Source organism: Festucalex cinctus, chromosome 17, assembly GCF_051991245.1.
Source record: "Festucalex cinctus isolate MCC-2025b chromosome 17, RoL_Fcin_1.0, whole genome shotgun sequence".
NCBI lineage: Eukaryota > Metazoa > Chordata > Actinopteri > Syngnathiformes > Syngnathidae > Festucalex > Festucalex cinctus.
In genome coordinates this window covers 605,387-624,122 of record NC_135427.1, presented here as the reverse complement: position 1 = coordinate 624,122, position 18,736 = coordinate 605,387, and the positions used below count along the sequence as shown (strand labels likewise).

The 18,736-nt window shown below is 39.7% G+C and overlaps 4 protein-coding genes across 11 annotated transcripts; 2 read left to right on the top strand and 2 right to left on the bottom strand.

Annotated features, from left to right (window-relative positions):
• Positions 1–82: 82 nt before the first annotated feature.
• mfsd1l (major facilitator superfamily domain containing 1-like) lies at positions 83–6,470 on the bottom strand. The gene is made up of 13 exons (XM_077502496.1): positions 6,313–6,470; positions 5,665–5,765; positions 5,469–5,578; positions 5,346–5,401; positions 4,962–5,105; positions 4,630–4,788; positions 4,427–4,542; positions 3,573–3,673; positions 3,385–3,496; positions 3,149–3,286; positions 1,848–1,987; positions 1,646–1,757; positions 83–1,569 (listed from the first exon to the last, which is right to left on the bottom strand). Exons 1-13 carry the CDS (start codon positions 6,332–6,334, stop codon positions 1,429–1,431), a joined length of 1,452 nt encoding a protein of 483 aa, XP_077358622.1. The 5' UTR covers positions 6,335–6,470; the 3' UTR covers positions 83–1,428.
• Positions 6,471–6,946: 476 nt separating this feature from the next.
• On the top strand, positions 6,947–9,818 carry eme2 (essential meiotic structure-specific endonuclease subunit 2). Of its 2 annotated transcripts, none has more exons than XM_077501852.1 (8): positions 6,947–7,386; positions 7,479–7,600; positions 7,711–7,803; positions 8,062–8,171; positions 8,281–8,335; positions 8,411–8,526; positions 9,156–9,345; positions 9,432–9,818. In XM_077501852.1, exons 1-8 carry the CDS (start codon positions 7,011–7,013, stop codon positions 9,585–9,587), a joined length of 1,218 nt encoding a protein of 405 aa, XP_077357978.1. In that variant the 5' UTR covers positions 6,947–7,010; the 3' UTR covers positions 9,588–9,818. The 2 variants fall into 2 exon arrangements, with proteins under 2 accessions (XP_077357978.1, XP_077357977.1); XM_077501851.1 differs by having other exon boundaries at positions 7,708–7,803.
• Positions 9,078–18,660, bottom strand: spsb3b (splA/ryanodine receptor domain and SOCS box containing 3b). Of its 7 annotated transcripts, XM_077501857.1 has the most exons (9): positions 16,800–18,660; positions 15,329–15,574; positions 14,301–14,357; positions 13,879–14,051; positions 12,678–12,867; positions 12,313–12,500; positions 12,137–12,239; positions 11,786–11,911; positions 10,209–11,068 (listed from the first exon to the last, which is right to left on the bottom strand). In XM_077501857.1, the coding sequence occupies exons 4-9, from the start codon at positions 14,005–14,007 to the stop codon at positions 10,656–10,658; spliced, it is 1,149 nt and encodes a 382-aa protein (XP_077357983.1). In that variant the 5' UTR covers positions 14,008–14,051; positions 14,301–14,357; positions 15,329–15,574; positions 16,800–18,660; the 3' UTR covers positions 10,209–10,655. The 7 variants fall into 7 exon arrangements, with proteins under 7 accessions (XP_077357980.1, XP_077357986.1, XP_077357983.1 ...); XM_077501854.1 differs by lacking the exons at positions 14,301–14,357; positions 15,329–15,574; positions 16,800–18,660 and adding exons at positions 9,078–9,369; positions 14,907–14,977 and having other exon boundaries at positions 10,638–11,068; XM_077501860.1 differs by lacking the exons at positions 14,301–14,357; positions 15,329–15,574; positions 16,800–18,660 and adding an exon at positions 14,907–14,977 and having other exon boundaries at positions 10,208–10,853; positions 10,992–11,068.
• nubp2 (nucleotide binding protein 2 (MinD homolog, E. coli)) lies at positions 15,847–17,962 on the top strand. Its single transcript, XM_077501861.1, has 7 exons — positions 15,847–15,942; positions 16,410–16,528; positions 16,832–17,030; positions 17,119–17,276; positions 17,357–17,467; positions 17,544–17,613; positions 17,722–17,962. Exons 1-7 carry the CDS (start codon positions 15,927–15,929, stop codon positions 17,859–17,861), a joined length of 813 nt encoding a protein of 270 aa, XP_077357987.1. The 5' UTR covers positions 15,847–15,926; the 3' UTR covers positions 17,862–17,962.
• Positions 18,661–18,736: the final 76 nt, after the last annotated feature.

Genomic DNA, 18,736 nt, shown 5'->3' with positions numbered 1-18,736 from the left:
GCCCCTAATCAGCCCCAGTAGTATTTACAGAAATAATTAAAAAATGTTGGAGCAGATGACTAAATACACGACATTGCGCATGTGCGTTTCCCAACGTTTTATTGAGCCGAGGCACATATTTTACATTACAAAAATTACAAATTATTTTACAAACAAAACTTTCACTCCACAAAAATATATGCTGAAATTACGTATGAGGCTCATTTCTCAGTTTACTCAACAAACTGAACTCAGGGGCGCTGATATGTGACCCACCAGGCTTCCCGTTCTGTTCCTGGACTGGGGGAATTGCCTTTTTTGGACATCAATAAAGGAATCTGAAATGATTTGAGACTTTGAGGCAACAAGAAGAAAAATTGGACTTACCGCTTATGTGAAAGTAGTTGCTGAGAATCACTGCTTTAATGAAAGTAAATTAAAAATTACTTATACTGTTGAACAGAATATTGCAAGGAAAAAAAAAAGGCCGAGTACATAATTATGATTTTTATGCTATAATGGCATAAAGTAGCTCCCTATTGATACACTAAAACAAGGGGGAAAAATGAAAATGTTAGCATGTAGAAAATACATAATTTTGTATAATTAAACAATCAATTAAACTGATAAGTTGTTTAACATATTAAATGCGTTGACTTTTAGATATTTTGTTTTTGGCAATAAAATAATTGAATAAATTAACCAATTATTTAATAAGATGACTAAAATGTGAGTATATTTTTCACCAATCTTGGGGGGGATACAAATCTAAATGCAACAAAAATAATAGGATTCAAAACTGATGTCATAGCTCCCCCTACAGGCTGTAATGTGTAAAACATGTGCTCCGGCAATGTCCACAAAAAAAAAAAAAAAAAAAAAAAAACTCCACACAAAATCAGTTCACTCCTGGAGAGAAAATTTCGGTTCGGTTATATTTGCAAAAAACATCTGCAAGGATTTCAAATCATCTCCTGCACAGAATATGAAGGTCATATCTGCATACTACATCGTGAAGTGTGTGTTCACTTTTGCTAACCCTTTTTTTCTTATGTTATGACGTGATCTAATTCCCTTCTTCAACACATTAAAATGACTGGCCATAAATAGTTGACTTAAAAAGTCAGAGTATTAAAAACTAGATCAACTTACCCAGCTATGGAAACAAACAGTAACAGTCATAGTGTTGTCAATACAATGTGCTTTGATAATTTGATTTGTATAGATTATATTATTAAAATCATGCAATATGTTTTGAGTAAAAAAAATCAAAAAAAAAATCAAAAATCATTCCGCTTCTTGTTAAAAAAAAAAAAAAAAAAAAAAATCCTTGAAGCTCAATTTGAAAGAGTCTTTCTAAGATTGTCATCAAAAATCAAACGGATTAAAGAAGAAAAAAAAAAAAACGGAGTTTGAGGGAAAAGTTCAAACTTGAGGATTTTGGAGAAGTCATGAGTTGATAGAGTGAGATGGCGGCTGGTCATCCCTCTCCTCCTCCTCGCCCACTTCCTCTCCACGGGAAAGCGGTTCCGTGTCGGACTCCCTCTCGGCCTGTGCCGATCTTTTGGTCAACTTGTTCAGGGTCCCACCCTAAAAAAAGAAACTTGTTTGGTATAGTCGCAAACATCAGAGCCAGGATGTGGATGAAATCTAGAAAATATGTGACCTGTCTGTGATCGACGATGTTGAGCATCACCGAAGTGACGATGCAAGCGATGGTGTTGGCCAACATGAAGATCATCATCCTCTGCCACCGCCACAGCGGAATCTTCGTGTCACTGAGTAGCCGGGAAACAGCAAACCAAAACAGCGATGTTCATTATGAACCAAAAAATGGCGCATTGATGCAATTGTGCGGGATTTCCAACCTGGACTTGGTGCCTAAAATCTGCCCGACAACCAGATTGGAGATACCGATGCCGATCATCTGGACGGACGTGGCGAGGCCCATGGCTGTCCCGATGGTCGCTTGCGGCACCACCAGCGGAATAGATGGCCACATACTTGCCTGTCATAAAACACAAACGATTATCTTCTGGTGAATCATTTTTGGGAAACTCCCTGAGATGCCACAAGGTGGCGCCATAGCCCTGTCTAATACAAAAGTAGTGTTCAGCGCCATCTGTGGCAACTCAGTGTTGAGGATTTACATTGACATGACAGCAGAAGCTTCAATTAAAAAAAATAATAATAATAAAAGAAAAGAAAAAAAGAAGAAAAAGAAAAGAAAAAAAAAAGGAAAAAAAAAAAGAAGCTTCAATTTGAAGCCATGTCGAATGTAAAAGCAGTGCTTTGTCGCCATTTTAAATAAACTGTTTCAGTAACGTTACATAAATCTTTATACTTTAAATGTGTATTTGTTTTGTACGAAAGTGTATTGCATTCACTTGAAGAAAAAAAATCTTTTTCTGACTAATTTTTTTGGGAGCTTTGTTTTTTTGAGTAATTTTTTTTCTGTTTTTCTAAATATGTTTTTTTTTTCCAAGTGAATGCAATACGCTTCCGTAGTTTTGTTTATATATTAAAATAATTTAAATGAGAAAATTCTCATTTTTGCTCAGTATTTTATTATTTCATAAATAGAATAATAAATTGTTAAATGTATACATAAAATTATACTTTTTAAAAATGTAACGATTCAATTAGGTTCGTCAAATCAAAACCGCCTTTCAGATTCAATTTTTTGTTGTTGTTGTTACACTACTAATTGTTACAATATGCATTTTGATATTTAGGAAAATTAATTTAGAAAATTAATTGCATGTGAATAAACGGTTTATGTAATTTATTTATATACTAATATAATAATATATTCATATATTAAAATAATAATTTAAATTAGAAAATAATGACAATAATTGCCTTTTTTTAAATCACTAATTATTTATTAAAACATAACATGAAAAAATTAAATTGTTTAATGTACATATAACATTTTTAATACACATATTGATATTTAGGAAACTAAATAAAAATAAGTTATGTAAATATGCATAAAATATATTTTTTATATTATACAGAATTTTTACTATTTAACTATATATATATATATATCTTTATGACTGAATATTTTTTCTTCATGAATAAATCATTTGAATTAATCAATTTTAGGAAAAATGTCTAAATGAATTGCAACAAATTGCTTTCTAAACAGTGGGGCCAAACTGACCGCAGCAAAGGAGTATGTGACTCCCAGCCAGATGGTGGAGACCAAAGGAGCCACGAAGGTGAAGGCCAGCAGTCCGAACACGGGCAACGTGAATACGGCACAGGACACGGCGAAAATCCCCCTCAGACCCACATAATCCTGAAAGAGACATCATCACAAACAAAAAACTCTTTCTTCACTTTCAATGTTGCAGTCGTTTCATGGTGCATCACAATCATGAAAGAAAGGCAACTTACGATAAGAATGCCAACGCTGGCGGAGAGGATGAGCGAGCTGTCGTAAACGGCGCCGGCGACGTAAGCTGCCTCCTTCTGAGTGTAGTCGTCGTATTTATCCTGAATGAACTTACTGCACAGGAAATCACAATTTTACGATTTCATTGCCTACATACATTTCTTTTTTGTATATTTCGTTTTTCCAATACCTGGCATCAGCAATGAAGGGGAAGATTCCGTTGTAAAAGAACATGATGGTGAGAACCAGCAGCCAGTATCTCAGAGACAGCAGCTTCACATCCTGAATTCTCTTCAGAAATATAACAAAACAAACACATCATTAACCGCATAATATATACTACTTTACATAATATACTACTTTGTGGGTTTAATACCCATGAATAACTGTCCAGGAATTACATTTCTGGTAGTTTATTTGTATGGTTAAAAATGTGCATTTCTTGCACGTTACACTCATTTTGTTTTTTCTTGCAACAATTTAGTATTTCGTGTGCATCTTATACATAATTTGCGACCATAAATGAGTATTTTGTGCACACGTAATACCTAATTTGTGACAACCATAGATATTTTGTGGCCACAGATTTACATTTTGTGTGCACTTTATACTAATTTGTGACCACAAATTAGTATTTTTGGGGCCGCAGACATTTTATGACATGTTATAACTAATCTGTGGCCGCAAATTAGTATTTCGTGCACACGTAATACTTTATTTGTGACAACAAATGGATATTTTGTGGCCACAGATGAGCATTTTGCGCGCACATTATATCTAAACTGTGGCCACAAATTAGCATTTTGTGCACACGTAGTACCTAATTTGTGACAACAAATGGATATTTTGTGGCCACAGATTAGTATTTTGTGCGCATGTGGGTACAAATTATTATTTCAAGTCTCCAAGTATTTTTTCTTCTCATTATTTCTATATTATAACCGCAATTTCCCCCATCTAATGTCTGTTGTGGTGTATAACAGAAATGGAATTCAATATACAGGTACATTATGCCACAGGTTCATCTTCGAACAATGTTTATACCACTTTACGAGACTCCTCTTGGATGACCCCATCAAGACCGAGCTGCCTCATTCCCACCTTGTCCAGGGAGCTCACTACGATGGCAGACGTAAAGCCCAGCACGCATAAGAGTGCACCTACAAGACCCCGCAAAAATTATGCAGACTTACAGCAAGATGGCAGTCTTAACCGTATTTATATTACAGCAGTTCCTTTCCACTTACCACCCCAGAGGGTCCACTGCATGCCAAACTTTTCTTCAAAGCGCTGCGTGAGGAAAAAGTTGAGGACTGAGCCCAGGCGCGAGAATGCCAAGGTCAGCCCGAAGGCTAAGGCCAGTTCCTTCCCCTTGAACCAGAAGGCAGTGATGCGGTTCTGAACAACTAGAGGAGGAGTGCATTTTTTATTGTGTATACAGTAATCCCCCTTTTTCATCAAAAATGCACTTATTTCACCTTCCTATCTAGATAGCCCTTTGCATCATCATTTATCATCTTACAGTGTTATGGAAAAAGCATAAAAAAAACACAGAGCAGTTATGATGGAGGGCGCTTACTGGTCAGAGATCCGTTCCCAGATCCGAAGAGGAGTCGTCCCGTGAGCATGAGAGGCAGCAGGTAGGGAGTTCCTTTGAAGTGGGAGCCCAGGGCAAACAGCGAGGAGCCCAAAACACATAAGAAGGAAAAGAGGAACACTCCGACTGAGGGGAGAGAGAAACAAACACAAGTGACTGATTGACAGAAAGCCAAAATGTCCAACGGCTAAATAAGTGCACATTAGCAATTTTATAACTAAGACACAACAGTAAGAATATATGGTAACATGCAAAAATGACGCCAAGCTGTGAGCGACATACTGTAGGTTGATGATTGAGAGCTCAGTAAGTTCTATCTAATCACGTGGCGTTTTAATCAGGACGAGAACACTGAAATGGACTTACATCTGTTTCCCAATTTGTCAATCAGGAAACCAGCTAGGATCACCACGATTGCATTCCTGAGGATGACAGAAAGACGATTAACAAAGTTTGAGAATGCCTGCTTTTGTGTGTACGTGTACTTACGTCCATGCATAGATAGCGTAAAGAAGATTGTACTCCTGAGGGGTCATCCCCAAGCCATCCACACAGTCCACTGTCCCATTGATTAATGTCGCATTGGGGCATGTCATGTTCTGAGGGGCGGGTGAGTACAGGACAACGATTCGAGGTTATCATGTGATTAACAGAACAGACACCACTAGGCCAAAGCCTTACATACCCCTTGAAACTGGTTTTGCAAAACGCTGGGCATGTCAAAGCAAAAGTAGGAGCCGAACGTCAACAGGCAGTTGAAGAACAGCACCACAAAGCGATAGTAACCTGGAAAATATATATATTTCATTTTCCACTGCATTAGGGCAAGGATTTTATCAATTTATTTGAGTTTGGTACCAGAAGAAATAAATACCAAAAGGGGGGGGGGGGGAAAAGAAAAAAAAAGGATTTGAAATATGTCATTGTGATTGTTTTTTGCTATGAGAGGGGATTTTTTTTTTTTTTTTTTGGGGGGAGGAAAAAAAAAAGTTTGAAATTCTATTTTAAGCCAAACCAGCCTTACATTACATTAAATCTAAGGCAAAAGCCAACAATATTCACCACATTATGCATTATGCTTGAAAAGCATCTTTACCTACACAGTTTCACCACTTAAGATTCCATGTAAAACGACTTCACATGAACGCACTGCAAATCGGGCATCATTTGAGTTTACATTCATTCATTTAGACGAGTTATTAGTTGTTTTGTTTTAATTCCTTTTCATGATGAGTTTTGGTCAAACTTGCTGAGTTGGCCATTTTAGTGGCCCCGTTCCACAAGACGAGAAATCTGGTCACTCGACTCAATTGTGTATTTCTGTCAAACGTACCTTTTTCTGCTGGTTGTGCCATGGTTAGAGGATAAAAGAGGACTGGTTGAAAACGGGAGGAAAGTCCAAACAATTGCTACCCTAGTGTTGTTTACAAAGACATTAGCAAGCGGTGGAGAATATTAAATCTCACAACAATGTGGTGGATACGACTGATGCACTGGTTATGGTGGAGTGATGCGGTACATATCAGCGCTGATAGTACGCATGCGCAAATTATTCACGTGCTGTTTCAAATACAACTTTATTGGTAAAGCTTCGTACATCGTCTTCTAAATTAAAATTTGAATTTTAATAAGATTTAAAAACATTTATTGGTATCTTTTTCTTTTTTTGCAAACAGGGGTTTGTTTTTCATCATAAAATATTATATAAAAACAAACAAATATCCCAAATTAAAGATTTGTTCCCAAACTCTTATACATGATGTGTTTTGGTCTGTATGTGTTGACCAGTGACGTTATCATTTAAGGCTCCTAGTTATTAAACTACAATTTATTACTATTTATGACTTTTGGAATTTTCAACAGTACAGACGAGAGAACGCATTTTGTTTATTTTGGCCCTCAACGAACACCGTAACATGTCTATTTAGATTTTGACCCTAAGCGGTCACCGTCACAAATAGGATGTAAATAAGACTTTTTTTTTTTTTTTAAACCGATCGGCAGTTTTCTGAAAAAATTTAAACAAGTAAAATGACCACGTTGAATAAGCCTACGATATGGGAAATATCCGATTCAGATACTGAGGTCGACGAAGAATCAAGAAGCGATTTAGAATTTAACGATAGTGCTAAAGACTCCAGAGTCACAAACGTTTTAGTTAGACCGCCATCGGATGAACGCGATCGGCCGAGTCCAGCAAAAAAACGCCGTTCCAAGGAGGAGATCGAGGCGGATAAGGAAAAAGCGAGGCAACGGAGGGAGGCTCGAGAGAAGCACAGAGCTGCGAAGGAGCGAGAGAAACAGGAGAAGCGAAAGCAGCAGCAGAAAAGGAAAGAAGCTGCACAACATCTCAACAGTCTCAAGCCGGAGAACTATCTCAAATGTTTGACTGTCTGCATAGATCCAGGTCGGTTGCCTTCAGGAGCTTTCATAAGATTCCTGTCCATTTGAACGATTATTTCATCTGCTGTGCTACTACTACATTTAATTGTTTTCCAGCTCTCCTGCAACAACAAGGCTGTGATGTGCTGTTGGGCACTCTGTCTTCTTTTGACTGGAGATACTCTATCCAACAGCAGCCATTTACCAACAGCATCACATGGACCAGGGATGTACCTCAGGTAGGATACGTGTTTTCAAAACACTTCCTCTCTCTATGTGTAATAACTGAGAGGGTCGGGAAGTGAACAGCCCATTTATATTTATATGCAATGAATGGTGTCTCCAGCAGGCTGAGGATGGCGAGGGAACGGTTGCAGAGGACCAGCTGGTGCAGTTGCTAAGTCCATCCGAATTCTTAGATGTGGCCATGTCTGTGAAAAAAGTAAGTTGGTGTTCCTTTGTGTCTGATTAGTTCTGAGCCAGTGTTTGCCAACCTTTATTGCGACAAGGTACATGTTTTTTCATTAGGAAAATGTCATCTTAAAATTCAAAATGCAGTGTCAAGTATTACCCGTATTCATCTATCTGCAGGGAGAAGAATTTGTGTCATGCCACTGAATTTAGAATTAAGCGGATTTGGGCATTTAATTTTGAATGTGCCACCACGTTGGCTGTGTTGAAATTGTTGTTGTTGCTACAGATGATTGACAATGAAGGGGAGGAATCAGTTTGTCCCATCATGAAGGGGCTCAATCAGGATGCAGGGAAGGTGGCCACTCTCTTGGTTACTCTGTCCCAGACAGAATACAGGTGATGGTAAAAAGATCATTCATATTGTATAAAAAAAAAAAAAAAAAACGTACGTCAACAATCAAAACATAGTCAAGCGTACATTTTCACTTTTGCTTCTGACCAACAGGAGACATGCTTTAGGTGAAACATTCCAATCCAAATATGGCGGGGACATTGAGGAGGTCAGTAGTATCACATCTGCTGCTGTTTCTTAGCATGACAAAATACTCACTATACGTACATTGCACCCCGTCCAGATCCTTGTATATCTACAGCTGGATAAGAACATCTCAGTGTTCTTTGTGGATGGCTGGCAGGAAGTCACAGACCACGTGTGTGCCGTCACCAAGTCGTTGTCCAAACGCCCTTTAAAGTACGTATCTACAGAGGTGGGGGGGCACAAGTCACGTGACTTGACTCGAATGACTAGTCCCGAGTCACGTGACTTGACTCGGATTACTAGTCCAGAGTCATGTGACTTGACTCGAATGACTAGTCCCGAGTCACGTGACTTGACTCGGATGACTAGTCCCGAGTCATGTGACTTGACTCGAATGACTAGTCCCGAGTCACGTGACTTGACTCGAATGACTAGTCCCGAGTCACGTGACTTGACTCTAATGAATTGTCACATGACTTGACTCGAACGACTGGTCGCGAGTCACGTGACTTGACTCGGATGACTAGTCCCGAGTCATGTGACTTGACTCGAATGACTAGTCCCGAGTCACGTGACTTGACTCGGATGACTAGTCCCGAGTCATGTGACTTGACTCTAATGAATTGTCACGTGACTTGACTCGAACGACTGGTCGCGAGTCACGTGACTTGACTCGAACGACTGGTCGCGAGTCACGTGACTTGACTCGAACGACTGGTCGCGAGTCACGTGACTTGGCTCAAATCTGACTTGACTTGAGTCATGGGAATTGACTTTATAAAATACTTTAAATCGTAATACGTCAAGAAATACCTAAATGCGATGATTTTTGTAATTATTAGGCAGCTGACGGAGCAGTCGGAGCTGCCCTTCTGTGTGGACGGCTCGTGGGCCAGCGGGGTACGGGTGGAGAAGGACGGCTGCGGGCTGAAGCAGGTGTGGAGCAAGCAGATCCAGCAGCTCAACAGAGTCAGTCAGGCCACCGCCTCCTGCGTGACCGCCACATACCCGTCACCGCAACTGCTGCTTCAGGTACGCCGACTTAGACTCAGTGAGCTGCACGGGGAATGTATGTTGAAATAGTTGTTGAATAGTCTCATTTGATTGTGCTGTTGCAGGCTTACAAGGCAGCAAGTTCAGAAGAGGAGAGAAAGAAGTTGCTGGCTGATTTGGCAGTGAAGGGCGAAGGCAAAGACAGGCGGGTCGGACCTGAGATTTCCACCAGAGTTTACCGCTGCCTCACCGCTCACAACCCTGAACTGGTCCTGGACTAAGTTGAAAAATGTGGTCAATTATGTTTACATCTTGTTGCAAGTTCTAATGTTACCTAGCTGCTATCGTGTGACAGTTGATTAACTGTTGGTGTCAATAAGCTAAAAATATGCCCCAGGTATTGTGTTCCAAATGGCACGGCATCTTGACATACGTAGTCCATTTACAATCTTGGGGATTTTTTTTATTTTTATTTTTTGTAGTAATGTTTCAATTAAAGATAATACACAGCAGCGTTTGTCTTTTGTCTTTTTATTTTTTAAGGAGTGTCCAAGTAAGAAAGTGAAAGGTGACAAAAAGTTGTTTCCATAGTATCAAAAAGTCGTCATTTTCTTTCATGGTATCTAAACCTCTTATTACATTCCCACAGTGAATTTATATTTTTTTTCACATTTTTTTTTTTTTTTTTGGTCTAATCTGTGGAAAATCAATTTTACATTCCTAACAAAAGAGAGCAAGTCATTAAAGCCAAGGTCAAGTAAAAAAAAATGTTCATGTTTCATTTATATAACTTCGTTTTTAATTTATTTAATTGTAATAAATTTTTGTCTTAGTTTTTATTTTTTGAAAAAGTTTAATTTTAGATTAGGTTTTATTAGTGTGTGTGTATATATATATATATATATATATATGTGTAGAGAGAGAGAGAGTATTAAGTACAAGGCATTAAATAAGGGGGGGGGGGGGACAAGTATTGTGTAATAAATAAAATCACAATTATTAACATTTATAATCAACCGCCTCCATGTATGGCTGTAAACAAATGCATTAGTCTTAAGTCTTATTTCAAAAATGCAATTATAATCAGAATACCGTGTTGAGACTAGTGGAGGGCACAAATAAAATATTGCAAAGTAAATTTTTGACCTGACTTGAGTTTTAAGCTAGACATGATGCTTGTTGCTGTTGCCACATTATTTGAGTTCAGGTTTAATTTGAGCGTTCACTTAATTTTTTATTTTTTTATTTTTATTTTTATTTTTTACACACAAGTGAATGTTTTCCCCGTCTGACCTTAAACAGCAACAGTTGAACATTTTCCACAGACTTACTGCTCGGAGTCGCACGCATCATGTCCAGCGGCATCTTTTACTCTGATAATCTTCCGGCTCAGAACTTTCGTCGTCGCTGCTGCTGGGAGGCGTCAGGGGGGAGGCGAGACAACACGGTGACTCAAAACAAGGTTCGGGCAGCGGACGAGGCGAGTCGCAGGCACTGAGGTTGACGGCGTCACCCTCGGCTCGCGTGATGGAGAACACCCAGCCGAGCTGCCGGCGCAAGAGGGTGATCAGGCCTGGTGGCAGCTCCAGGGCGGTCAGTACGTCCGGGCAGGTGGGGAGGATTTGGCGAAGGCGCGTGCAGCAGAGGTACTGCAGGGAGGTGGGCGTGTAACAGGCGCGGATCACCTTCATGCTGCTTTTGGCCGCAGTGGAGCACAACATGGGGTACAGCTTCTTGTTTTGCAGCCTGGTGGCAGCCACACCTGTGGCCGTAAAACAGACATGTTGGTCTGTGGTTTTGTCACACTTTTGCAATATGCCATTGCGACAAAAATACGGAAAACGGGGGGGGGACTTGAAAAGGTCAAATCAGTACAACAATACTTATGATTACATTACTTGTAATAGATTAAAATGTGTTAAAATTTTGGGTACACATTTAACACCATTTCATTTATTTTATTAAAAATTCAAACAACAATTTTATAAAGGTTATAAAGGATTTTTTTTTATTTACGTAACATTTTCAATATACTGTATTGTAAATAAAATTAGTAAAATGGACAATTTTACATATAAATATAAAATGTTTTATATATTCTGATAAATATTTGGTTGGTTATGCATAATCTAAATTTTATATTAGAAATGCTTATTAATTTATTAGTAAAATAATTTTACCATAAACAGATTTATATTTTATTTTAATAAATAATTGGTTCATGAATGATTGTGGATTTAAAAAAAAAAAAAAGAAAAGAAAAAGTTAAAAACGTTAACATGCATTTCAAAATTTGGATTTGTTAATTTTAGCCCTTCTTGAGCACTTTTTTTTTGTTTTAATCAACTGTAATCAACTGTATAATCATTACTTTACTATTGTTTCGTTCCCCCCCCCCCCTTGTCACGTATGTTCCCAGCAAGTGAGCCATAAAGTCAGACCTTGGCTTATCTTAAATGTCTTAACTTTCAGAACACACCTACACATCGTCGATTCTTGTAGATGGTTAAGGTGCCATGCCAAGTGTCCAAGTGCAGTCCGATGATGGAGCCTTGACCAAAGCGGGAGGAGAAGTTCACTTTCTCACCTTTATGCTGGAGGAGACCTTTAAAAGACATGATAATGAAAGCATTTTTTTAGGATATGTACGCACAAGTATTATTGTGCCCACCAAATGGTTTGTAATTGCCTGTAGAAGCCACAAGCTGGCAGCAAAGCACATATTTTCTACTAGACAAGGGCTATGGCCTGCGGAAACTAAGCTCCTCCCCTCAGTTTCATTATTTTTGTCCACACATAATCCCATTCACTGACACCTCCCAGCCCAAACCTGTGTAGGAGAGCCCCCAGCTGTCCTCGTCGTGACCTAACAGGCTTCCAAAGTTATACTTGAATTTCTCAAGGTTCACCTCCGCAGTTCCAATTCCAACCATCTACAGAAGACAAAAAGAAATAAATCAAAGAGAGACTTCCCAAACTTTATATTATTGGATTGGCCATACATACCATGTCGGTTCCGTACACAGGCGAGGTCATCTTGACTTCCCAGAAGTGTTGTCCCTCGGCGAGCTCTCTGGTTCCGCGGATGGCGGCCGTGCCGCAGCTGTAGTCCGAGTGGAAGCTCACCTTGCGGTCGTCGCAGCTGAGGAAGACGCCGGAGGACTTCACGCGCTCGTCCCATACCCAGTCAAAGTCTGAAGGAGCCAAAAGGTTTATTTTTAACTTCTGGTGGTGGAAAACTGCACTGTATCAACACTATTCTCAATTTAGCTAGATTAGAGGGGCAGAATATTAGGAACAACCCTCAGTACAGGGTTGTTAAATTTTGTATTGATAAGTAAGAAAATAATTCAAATGATTGTTGAGCTCACCGTCGTCGTCCTCTCCACAGTGGCACTCAGCGCTGATCCCGAAGCCCACGTTCAACTCGTCCCCCCAGGCACACTGGCAGAAAGACTCCCCAAGCACGGGCGCCAGGCTGGACGGGGCCACCGCTTCCGCCTGCTCAGAGCCCATCTGGGAGGTCGCCAGGTGATCCACCTCAGACTCCACGTCACTGATCTGCATGACGCAAACGAAAGTACTACTACTAGTTCCTTGAAAGTAATCTGGAAAAGCAATTAAATCAGAGTAAAAGATAAAAATATGAAAAATTAAATCTCAAATCAATGCCACGTTTGTGTGCCAATATATGTCTTGTTACCAGGCAGATTTTTTATTTTTTTTTTTAAAGAGCATTTCACTTGTTGCTAACATTTCTCCCTTGAGAAATTTAAGAACAGCATTAAATATAACTTATTGAGCTTTGAAGTAAGTAAGTACGTTTCGCTAAAAATAGTAAATGCCACAATTCTATGGAAATACACTAGCTTTAGGACAGCCGTATTTTAACTTTTTTTTTTTTTTTGTGCTATGTTTACTTGATTTAGGAAATCTCGCCAAGTATTTGTAAATTTATTAGTAAATTTGTCTTAAATTAAGTAATACAGTATAGTTCCCAATTCATTACTTTGGCTCCTTTTTTGTTCGGGCTAGTTTTTTTTCTTCAAGTGAACCAGAAGACACGTTGAATCCTTTCTTTGGTTTACTTGAGAGTGAATGGCTAGCATGAGCCAGCTAGCAAGACCGGCTAGCACCTAGCTAGGTATACTACATAGCTAGATAAAATAGCTGGCTAGGTATACTACATAGCTAGATAAAATAGCTGGCTAGGTATACTACATAGCTAGATAAAATAGCTAGCTAAAAATGTTACCAAGATAGCTAGCTGGCAACGCAGCTAGATAGGTAACTAAAAAGGTTGCTAAAAAAAAATAAAAAATTGATAGCTACATACCTAAATGTAAGTATTGGGAGCTTCACTGCAAGCATAAATTGTGTATAAAATTGTTGTTGGTCAGGTGACCTGTGACATCAATGCATGCTCTTCAGTGTCTGGGTGTGAGCTGTGGCCAACAGCAGCTCTTGCATGTGTGTGCTCATTGTGTTTTCCTGCCGTTCAATAAATGGCTGAAAAGTGCATCCACGACTTTGGGGTTTAAAAAACATCCAATATCGAAGGGGAAACATTACCTGTGTTGTTTGGCTTTCCCATTCTTCCCCTTCGGTTGATATCGACATCTCGGTGACGGCATCCATCTCGTGGCGCATTTCGCTCCAGGCCAAATGTCGAGCCCGGCCGCTTCTTCCCCTTCTCAGCATGGACGATGTGCAACCGGAAGACCCGGCTCCACTTATCGGTGTTCCTAGAAGGCAGAACATCATGTCAAGTTAAGCGTCTTCCTTCTATTTTTATTGCTTGATGAGCAGAGGGTGTTTTTTTTGTTTTTGTTTTTTTTGTACAGCGGAACGCCAAAGTTCAACATAATCAGACATTTTGCAATTTTCAGTCTTTTCTTCCCAGATGAAATACAGTGTTTGACTCATTGGATTCAACTGGCTTTGCGTTTCAATTTTCTAAACCAAATCCAGCAAAAACATTGAAACAGACTTACTTGTGAAGCAACTTCTTTTGGAATTCCAGCTTCCTCAAATCAGACTTGAGACGGGCTCTGAAATCAACAACACATACATTATGTTCAATCCCAATAAGGTTCATTATGATGCATTTTATTTCAGGTTACTTGCAGCCAGCAAACACGCAGAGAACAGCTTGCGTTCTAGCGTGCCTATTTTCTACCTCTCCCATATGCCACAATTGGCATGCGCGTACGTGTACAACATTTAAATCCAGCCTTCTGCTCTGACGCTGTCCCGAGGTGTCTACTACTGCAAGCCTCATCTGCACTTATGCACAAATTAGGTCACATACTGTGTGACGAGCATTTCAAGTTCACCTTGCAGCTTCTGGAACATCCTTTTCAACAAAGTATGGTATTACATTATGATACTTGACAAATACAATAGGAAATTATGACATTATAGCAATAAAATATATGTATAATAGTTGAGGTGATTTGTTGCATTAGGATATTATGTAAATAAAGAAAAAAATAGTCTTTAAAGAAAACTTTTTTTCAATATGAATGTTAAATTGACAAATTAATTAACCTTAACCAGTTACATGAAGAATTGCAGTAGTGCAGTATCGCCTAACGTACCTCGCATGTCTGGGCCCACGCCACCAGTGATCACAGCAGCTGGTCACTGCTTTTCCAAGCAGGTGCACCAGATAATTGCCAACAATTTAGATTAGTTAGTCTGGAGGTGGGCTCGTTTTAAGTGGGCTTTGGCCTACATACTGTAAATGCATCATCTGGACTCGTGAGCAGCCAGTACTTGTGTGTGAACAGTTACAATGGGATAGTTTGAGGTTCGTTTAGTATACTGCACTGGAAACAATGATTGTCAATATAACTGCAATTAAAAATAGTCAAATAAATGGTAGTATAGTGTCTAAAATGAAATCTTTTGTTGCACTACACGACATCAAATAGCAGATGTGCAGCCTCATTGTACAGAATTGCCATTTTTTTATGCTGTCGCTTGCCAACGAAATAGAAAAAGAGATTCGTGGACTTACCTTACTAGAATCTTCTGGTGGCCTGCCTCACAGCATCGGCTCATTTGACAGCCGGCGGGCCACTATAACCGAGCGTGTGACATGTGCAGTCTACACTGTGGCCCACTTCTTCTTCTCTTGGAAGCCAGACGTAAACATGACCTGGCCACGCCTCCACCTTATGCTCATTGGATAAGACTCACGAGAGGGAGGGGTTTGTGTATGCGGACTCCTTGCAGTGGTTAATATTTTTGGAAGCACTGTATTCTATTGAAAATATATAAACACAAATTAGTCAATTCATCTATGATGACTATTGAAAATATATTTAATATAGTATGTAAAGGAAAATTTAAGTATGTAGGAATAGAACTTACTAATAGAGGATTTAAAAAAAAAAACAGCCAATGATGATTCATGACTGAAACTAAACGATGAGAATTTTAGAAATCCGAGCATCTAAGAAGCGCTTGAACGCCACGCGCTCTGCGATTGGCCACTTTATAGTTACTGGTGCCGTTTGATTGGCTGAGCTTAGTCATGTGGCCATTTGCGGAAGTGTGTTCAGCATCCAGTGTGGACTTACTGATGCTGCTGCGTAGATTGCCTTATCACAGTTATGGAACAGAATCATGGTGAGTTTTCGGTTAGTGTACCAATTACAGAGACGAATTAAACGTAATATTTAACAAATGGTTCGTATTAGGTAACAGAAAATCGATTAGTTCCCTGCTGAATTTCGTAATTAAAGCGACACTTCAGAAAAGAGTAAGACACCTATCATGAATACTAACCAATTTGTGGGGAACTTGTGTGGCGTGACAAAATGTTTCACTTCTCCGCCTGGGAGACCATGTGCGGCTTACATGATTTAAGCTTGTGTGAGTGAGTGCGCGAGTGATTTAAAAACAAAACAAAAAATTCACGAATAAATCCAGAGACATCGTATGTAAAGGTGTAAACAGTAACAAGCCTTCTTAGACAAGCTAACAATTAGAAAGTACAAGGTATGTTGTCCCGCGACTATTGTGAGGAATAAGCGGTCAAGAAGATGGGTGGAAGTTATGTTGTCAAATTTAAATTTCAAATGTTTTCTTTCTAGAGAGCGGCAGCCTGGCCCAAGTGCGCCATGTTATCTTGGTTCTGTCCGGAAAAGGAGGTGTGGGGAAGAGCACCATCACCGCCGAGCTTGCTTTGGCACTGAGGCATGCTGGGAAAAAGGCTGGTGATACTTAACTCATTGGCCAAAGAAATTAGATCATAATGTCTATCTTAGGTTGTATTACTTGTTGTGGTATGCACTTTTAAATTATTGTATAAGGGAGAGATGAGGAAAAACAAAGGAAGGAAATAAGGATGGGAGGAATGCAACGAGGATGAATTAAAGGAAAAAAGGAAGGAGGAAGGAAAGGTTAAGGATAAATAGATAGGAAGCAAGGAAGGGGAAAGGGTACGTCAAATTGTCAACATAATAGACATTTTGAGGCCCAACCTGTACAGCATAGTAACTTTGTGTTCCATAAGGTTGGCATCCTGGACGTCGACTTGTGCGGCCCGAGCATCCCGCGAATGCTGAACGTGGGCCATCAAGACGTGCACCAGTGCGACTCGGGCTGGGTGCCAGTTTACGCTGACGTGGAGAAAAGCCTCGCGCTCATGTCCATCGGCTTCCTACTGGACGATCCGGATGAAGCCGTGGTGTGGAGGGGGCCCAAGAAAACAGGTAGCGTACATCTAGCAGGGTTCCAAAAACTACCTCCATCAGAATATTTTTTCACTTGAACTCAATGTCGTTGTCTTCTCTTCTTTAGCAATGATTGGTCAGTTTGTATCAGACGTAGCGTGGGGAGAGTTGGACGTCCTGTTGGTGGACACGCCGCCGGGTACATCTGACGAGCATTTGGCCATATTGGAGAACCTCAAGAAGCACAAGGCAGTAGATGGTGCAGTTTTGGTCACCACCCCACAGGTAAGGAAAAACACAGCAAACCTGATTCCCTTTAAACGTTATGAGATGTCTTCTCAAAAGCCCCTCATGTTATCTTGCAGGCGGTGTCGACGGGGGATGTCAGAAGAGAGGCGACTTTCTGCAAGAAAACTGGCGTGCGCATCCTCGGGATTGTAGAAAACATGAGCGGCTTTGTTTGCCCGCACTGCTCAGTGAGTAGAATTTTTCACTTTAGTCAGTTTTTTGTTTTTTTAAATCAATTTTGACTTTTTTTTTTTTTTTTTAAAGGAATGCAGCAATATATTTTCTAAAGGTGGCGGCGAGGAATTGGCCAAACTTACAGGATCACCTTTCCTTGGTGAGTTAAAACTAATCTGGTGTACTGTCAGTTAATCATTTCCAGGTTAAGTAATGTGATTTTTATGATATGTATCAATGTCATCAACAATCAATGTCTCCTATCCAGGTTCCGTGCCTTTGGATCCTCAGCTGAGTGCAAGCCTGGAGCAAGGCAAAGACTTCCTCAAGTCATTCCCCAACAGCGCCACCTTCAGTGCCATTAGTGGCATTACTAAGACTCTTCTCAACGGTCTCCAAACTGCCTGAATGACATTAAGTGGAAAAATCATGTGACGAAGTAGGTGTTGTGCGGACAAGTTCACATGACGGTATTCTTAAAACTACAAATTAAATCTATTGATTAGTAAGTTGTCTCTGACTGCAGTCATATTTTGCTGTCAATTGTGAGGTAACTTTTTTTCTTGTGAATCTAAATTAGAATTTCAAGACTATGTGAAATGACACTGTCATATTTTCAGGTCAAAAGTCAGGACAGTAACACGCTTGGTGGGGGTTGAATGATTATTGATGTTGGAAAGCCACTCGAATCTAACTTGAAATCTTTAATTTGCTTGTGGAAACATTCACGTCGACACATTAGGATAATAGTGGTAATACAGGATTGTAAGGTTGACGTGTCAGTAAACCCATTAGAAGTAGATTCAGGAAACGTACTCCAGATCAAACTTTTGGAACACTACTCCAAAAACGTATTCTTCAGTCTACCTGGAGCGATTATGCCACTTAAAGAACTAAGGTGGGCGAACTCAATTTTTGACATTTTTCAACTAAGTGCATTAATGAATAGAGAAATCAAGGTTTAGTTCCAATTTTGACATTTCAGGGGCATTTCCTTCCTACACATCCCTATGACACAACAGCTCAAAATTTGGTTAACTCACATTTCTAAGACGACACCTATGAAAGGCTTCAACCTGCTTGACTTGCTGAGGTGACTCCTGATGGGACAAGCAGGAAGCATCCCTGAAAGTGAGTCTTCAAATCACTTTCCTGCAAAATGACAAAAAATGCTTTAGCCCACTGTAGTTCTCATGAACAGGTCCGTTTGAGCTTGAATACGTCTCCCGAAATCCTCCATTTTCATAATCAAACAGTAACAAAATTTAACAAAAAAAAAAAAA

Coding starts and splice junctions, on each gene's coding strand:
- eme2 (XM_077501851.1), top strand. CDS start 7,011: ATGACCACGTTGAATAAGCCTACGATATGGGAAATATCCGATTCAGAT. Junction 7,601..7,707: donor GGACCAGGGATGTACCTCAG/GTAGGATACGTG, acceptor TGGTGTCTCCAG/CAGGCTGAGGATGGCGAGGG. Junction 8,527..9,155: donor TTGTCCAAACGCCCTTTAAA/GTACGTATCTAC, acceptor TGTAATTATTAG/GCAGCTGACGGAGCAGTCGG.
- nubp2 (XM_077501861.1), top strand. Junction 16,529..16,831: donor TGAGGCATGCTGGGAAAAAG/GCTGGTGATACT, acceptor GTGTTCCATAAG/GTTGGCATCCTGGACGTCGA. Junction 17,031..17,118: donor GAGGGGGCCCAAGAAAACAG/GTAGCGTACATC, acceptor TCTCTTCTTTAG/CAATGATTGGTCAGTTTGTA.
- spsb3b (XM_077501854.1), bottom strand. Junction 12,240..12,312: donor CTGTGTACGGAACCGACATG/GTATGTATGGCC, acceptor TGTCTTCTGTAG/ATGGTTGGAATTGGAACTGC. Junction 11,069..11,785: donor CAAGAATCGACGATGTGTAG/GTGTGTTCTGAA, acceptor TTACGGCCACAG/GTGTGGCTGCCACCAGGCTG.
- mfsd1l (XM_077502496.1), bottom strand. CDS start 6,334: ATGGCACAACCAGCAGAAAAAG. Junction 1,988..3,148: donor TCACATACTCCTTTGCTGCG/GTCAGTTTGGCC, acceptor GTTTTATGACAG/GCAAGTATGTGGCCATCTAT. Junction 1,758..1,847: donor ATTTTAGGCACCAAGTCCAG/GTTGGAAATCCC, acceptor CCGGCTACTCAG/TGACACGAAGATTCCGCTGT.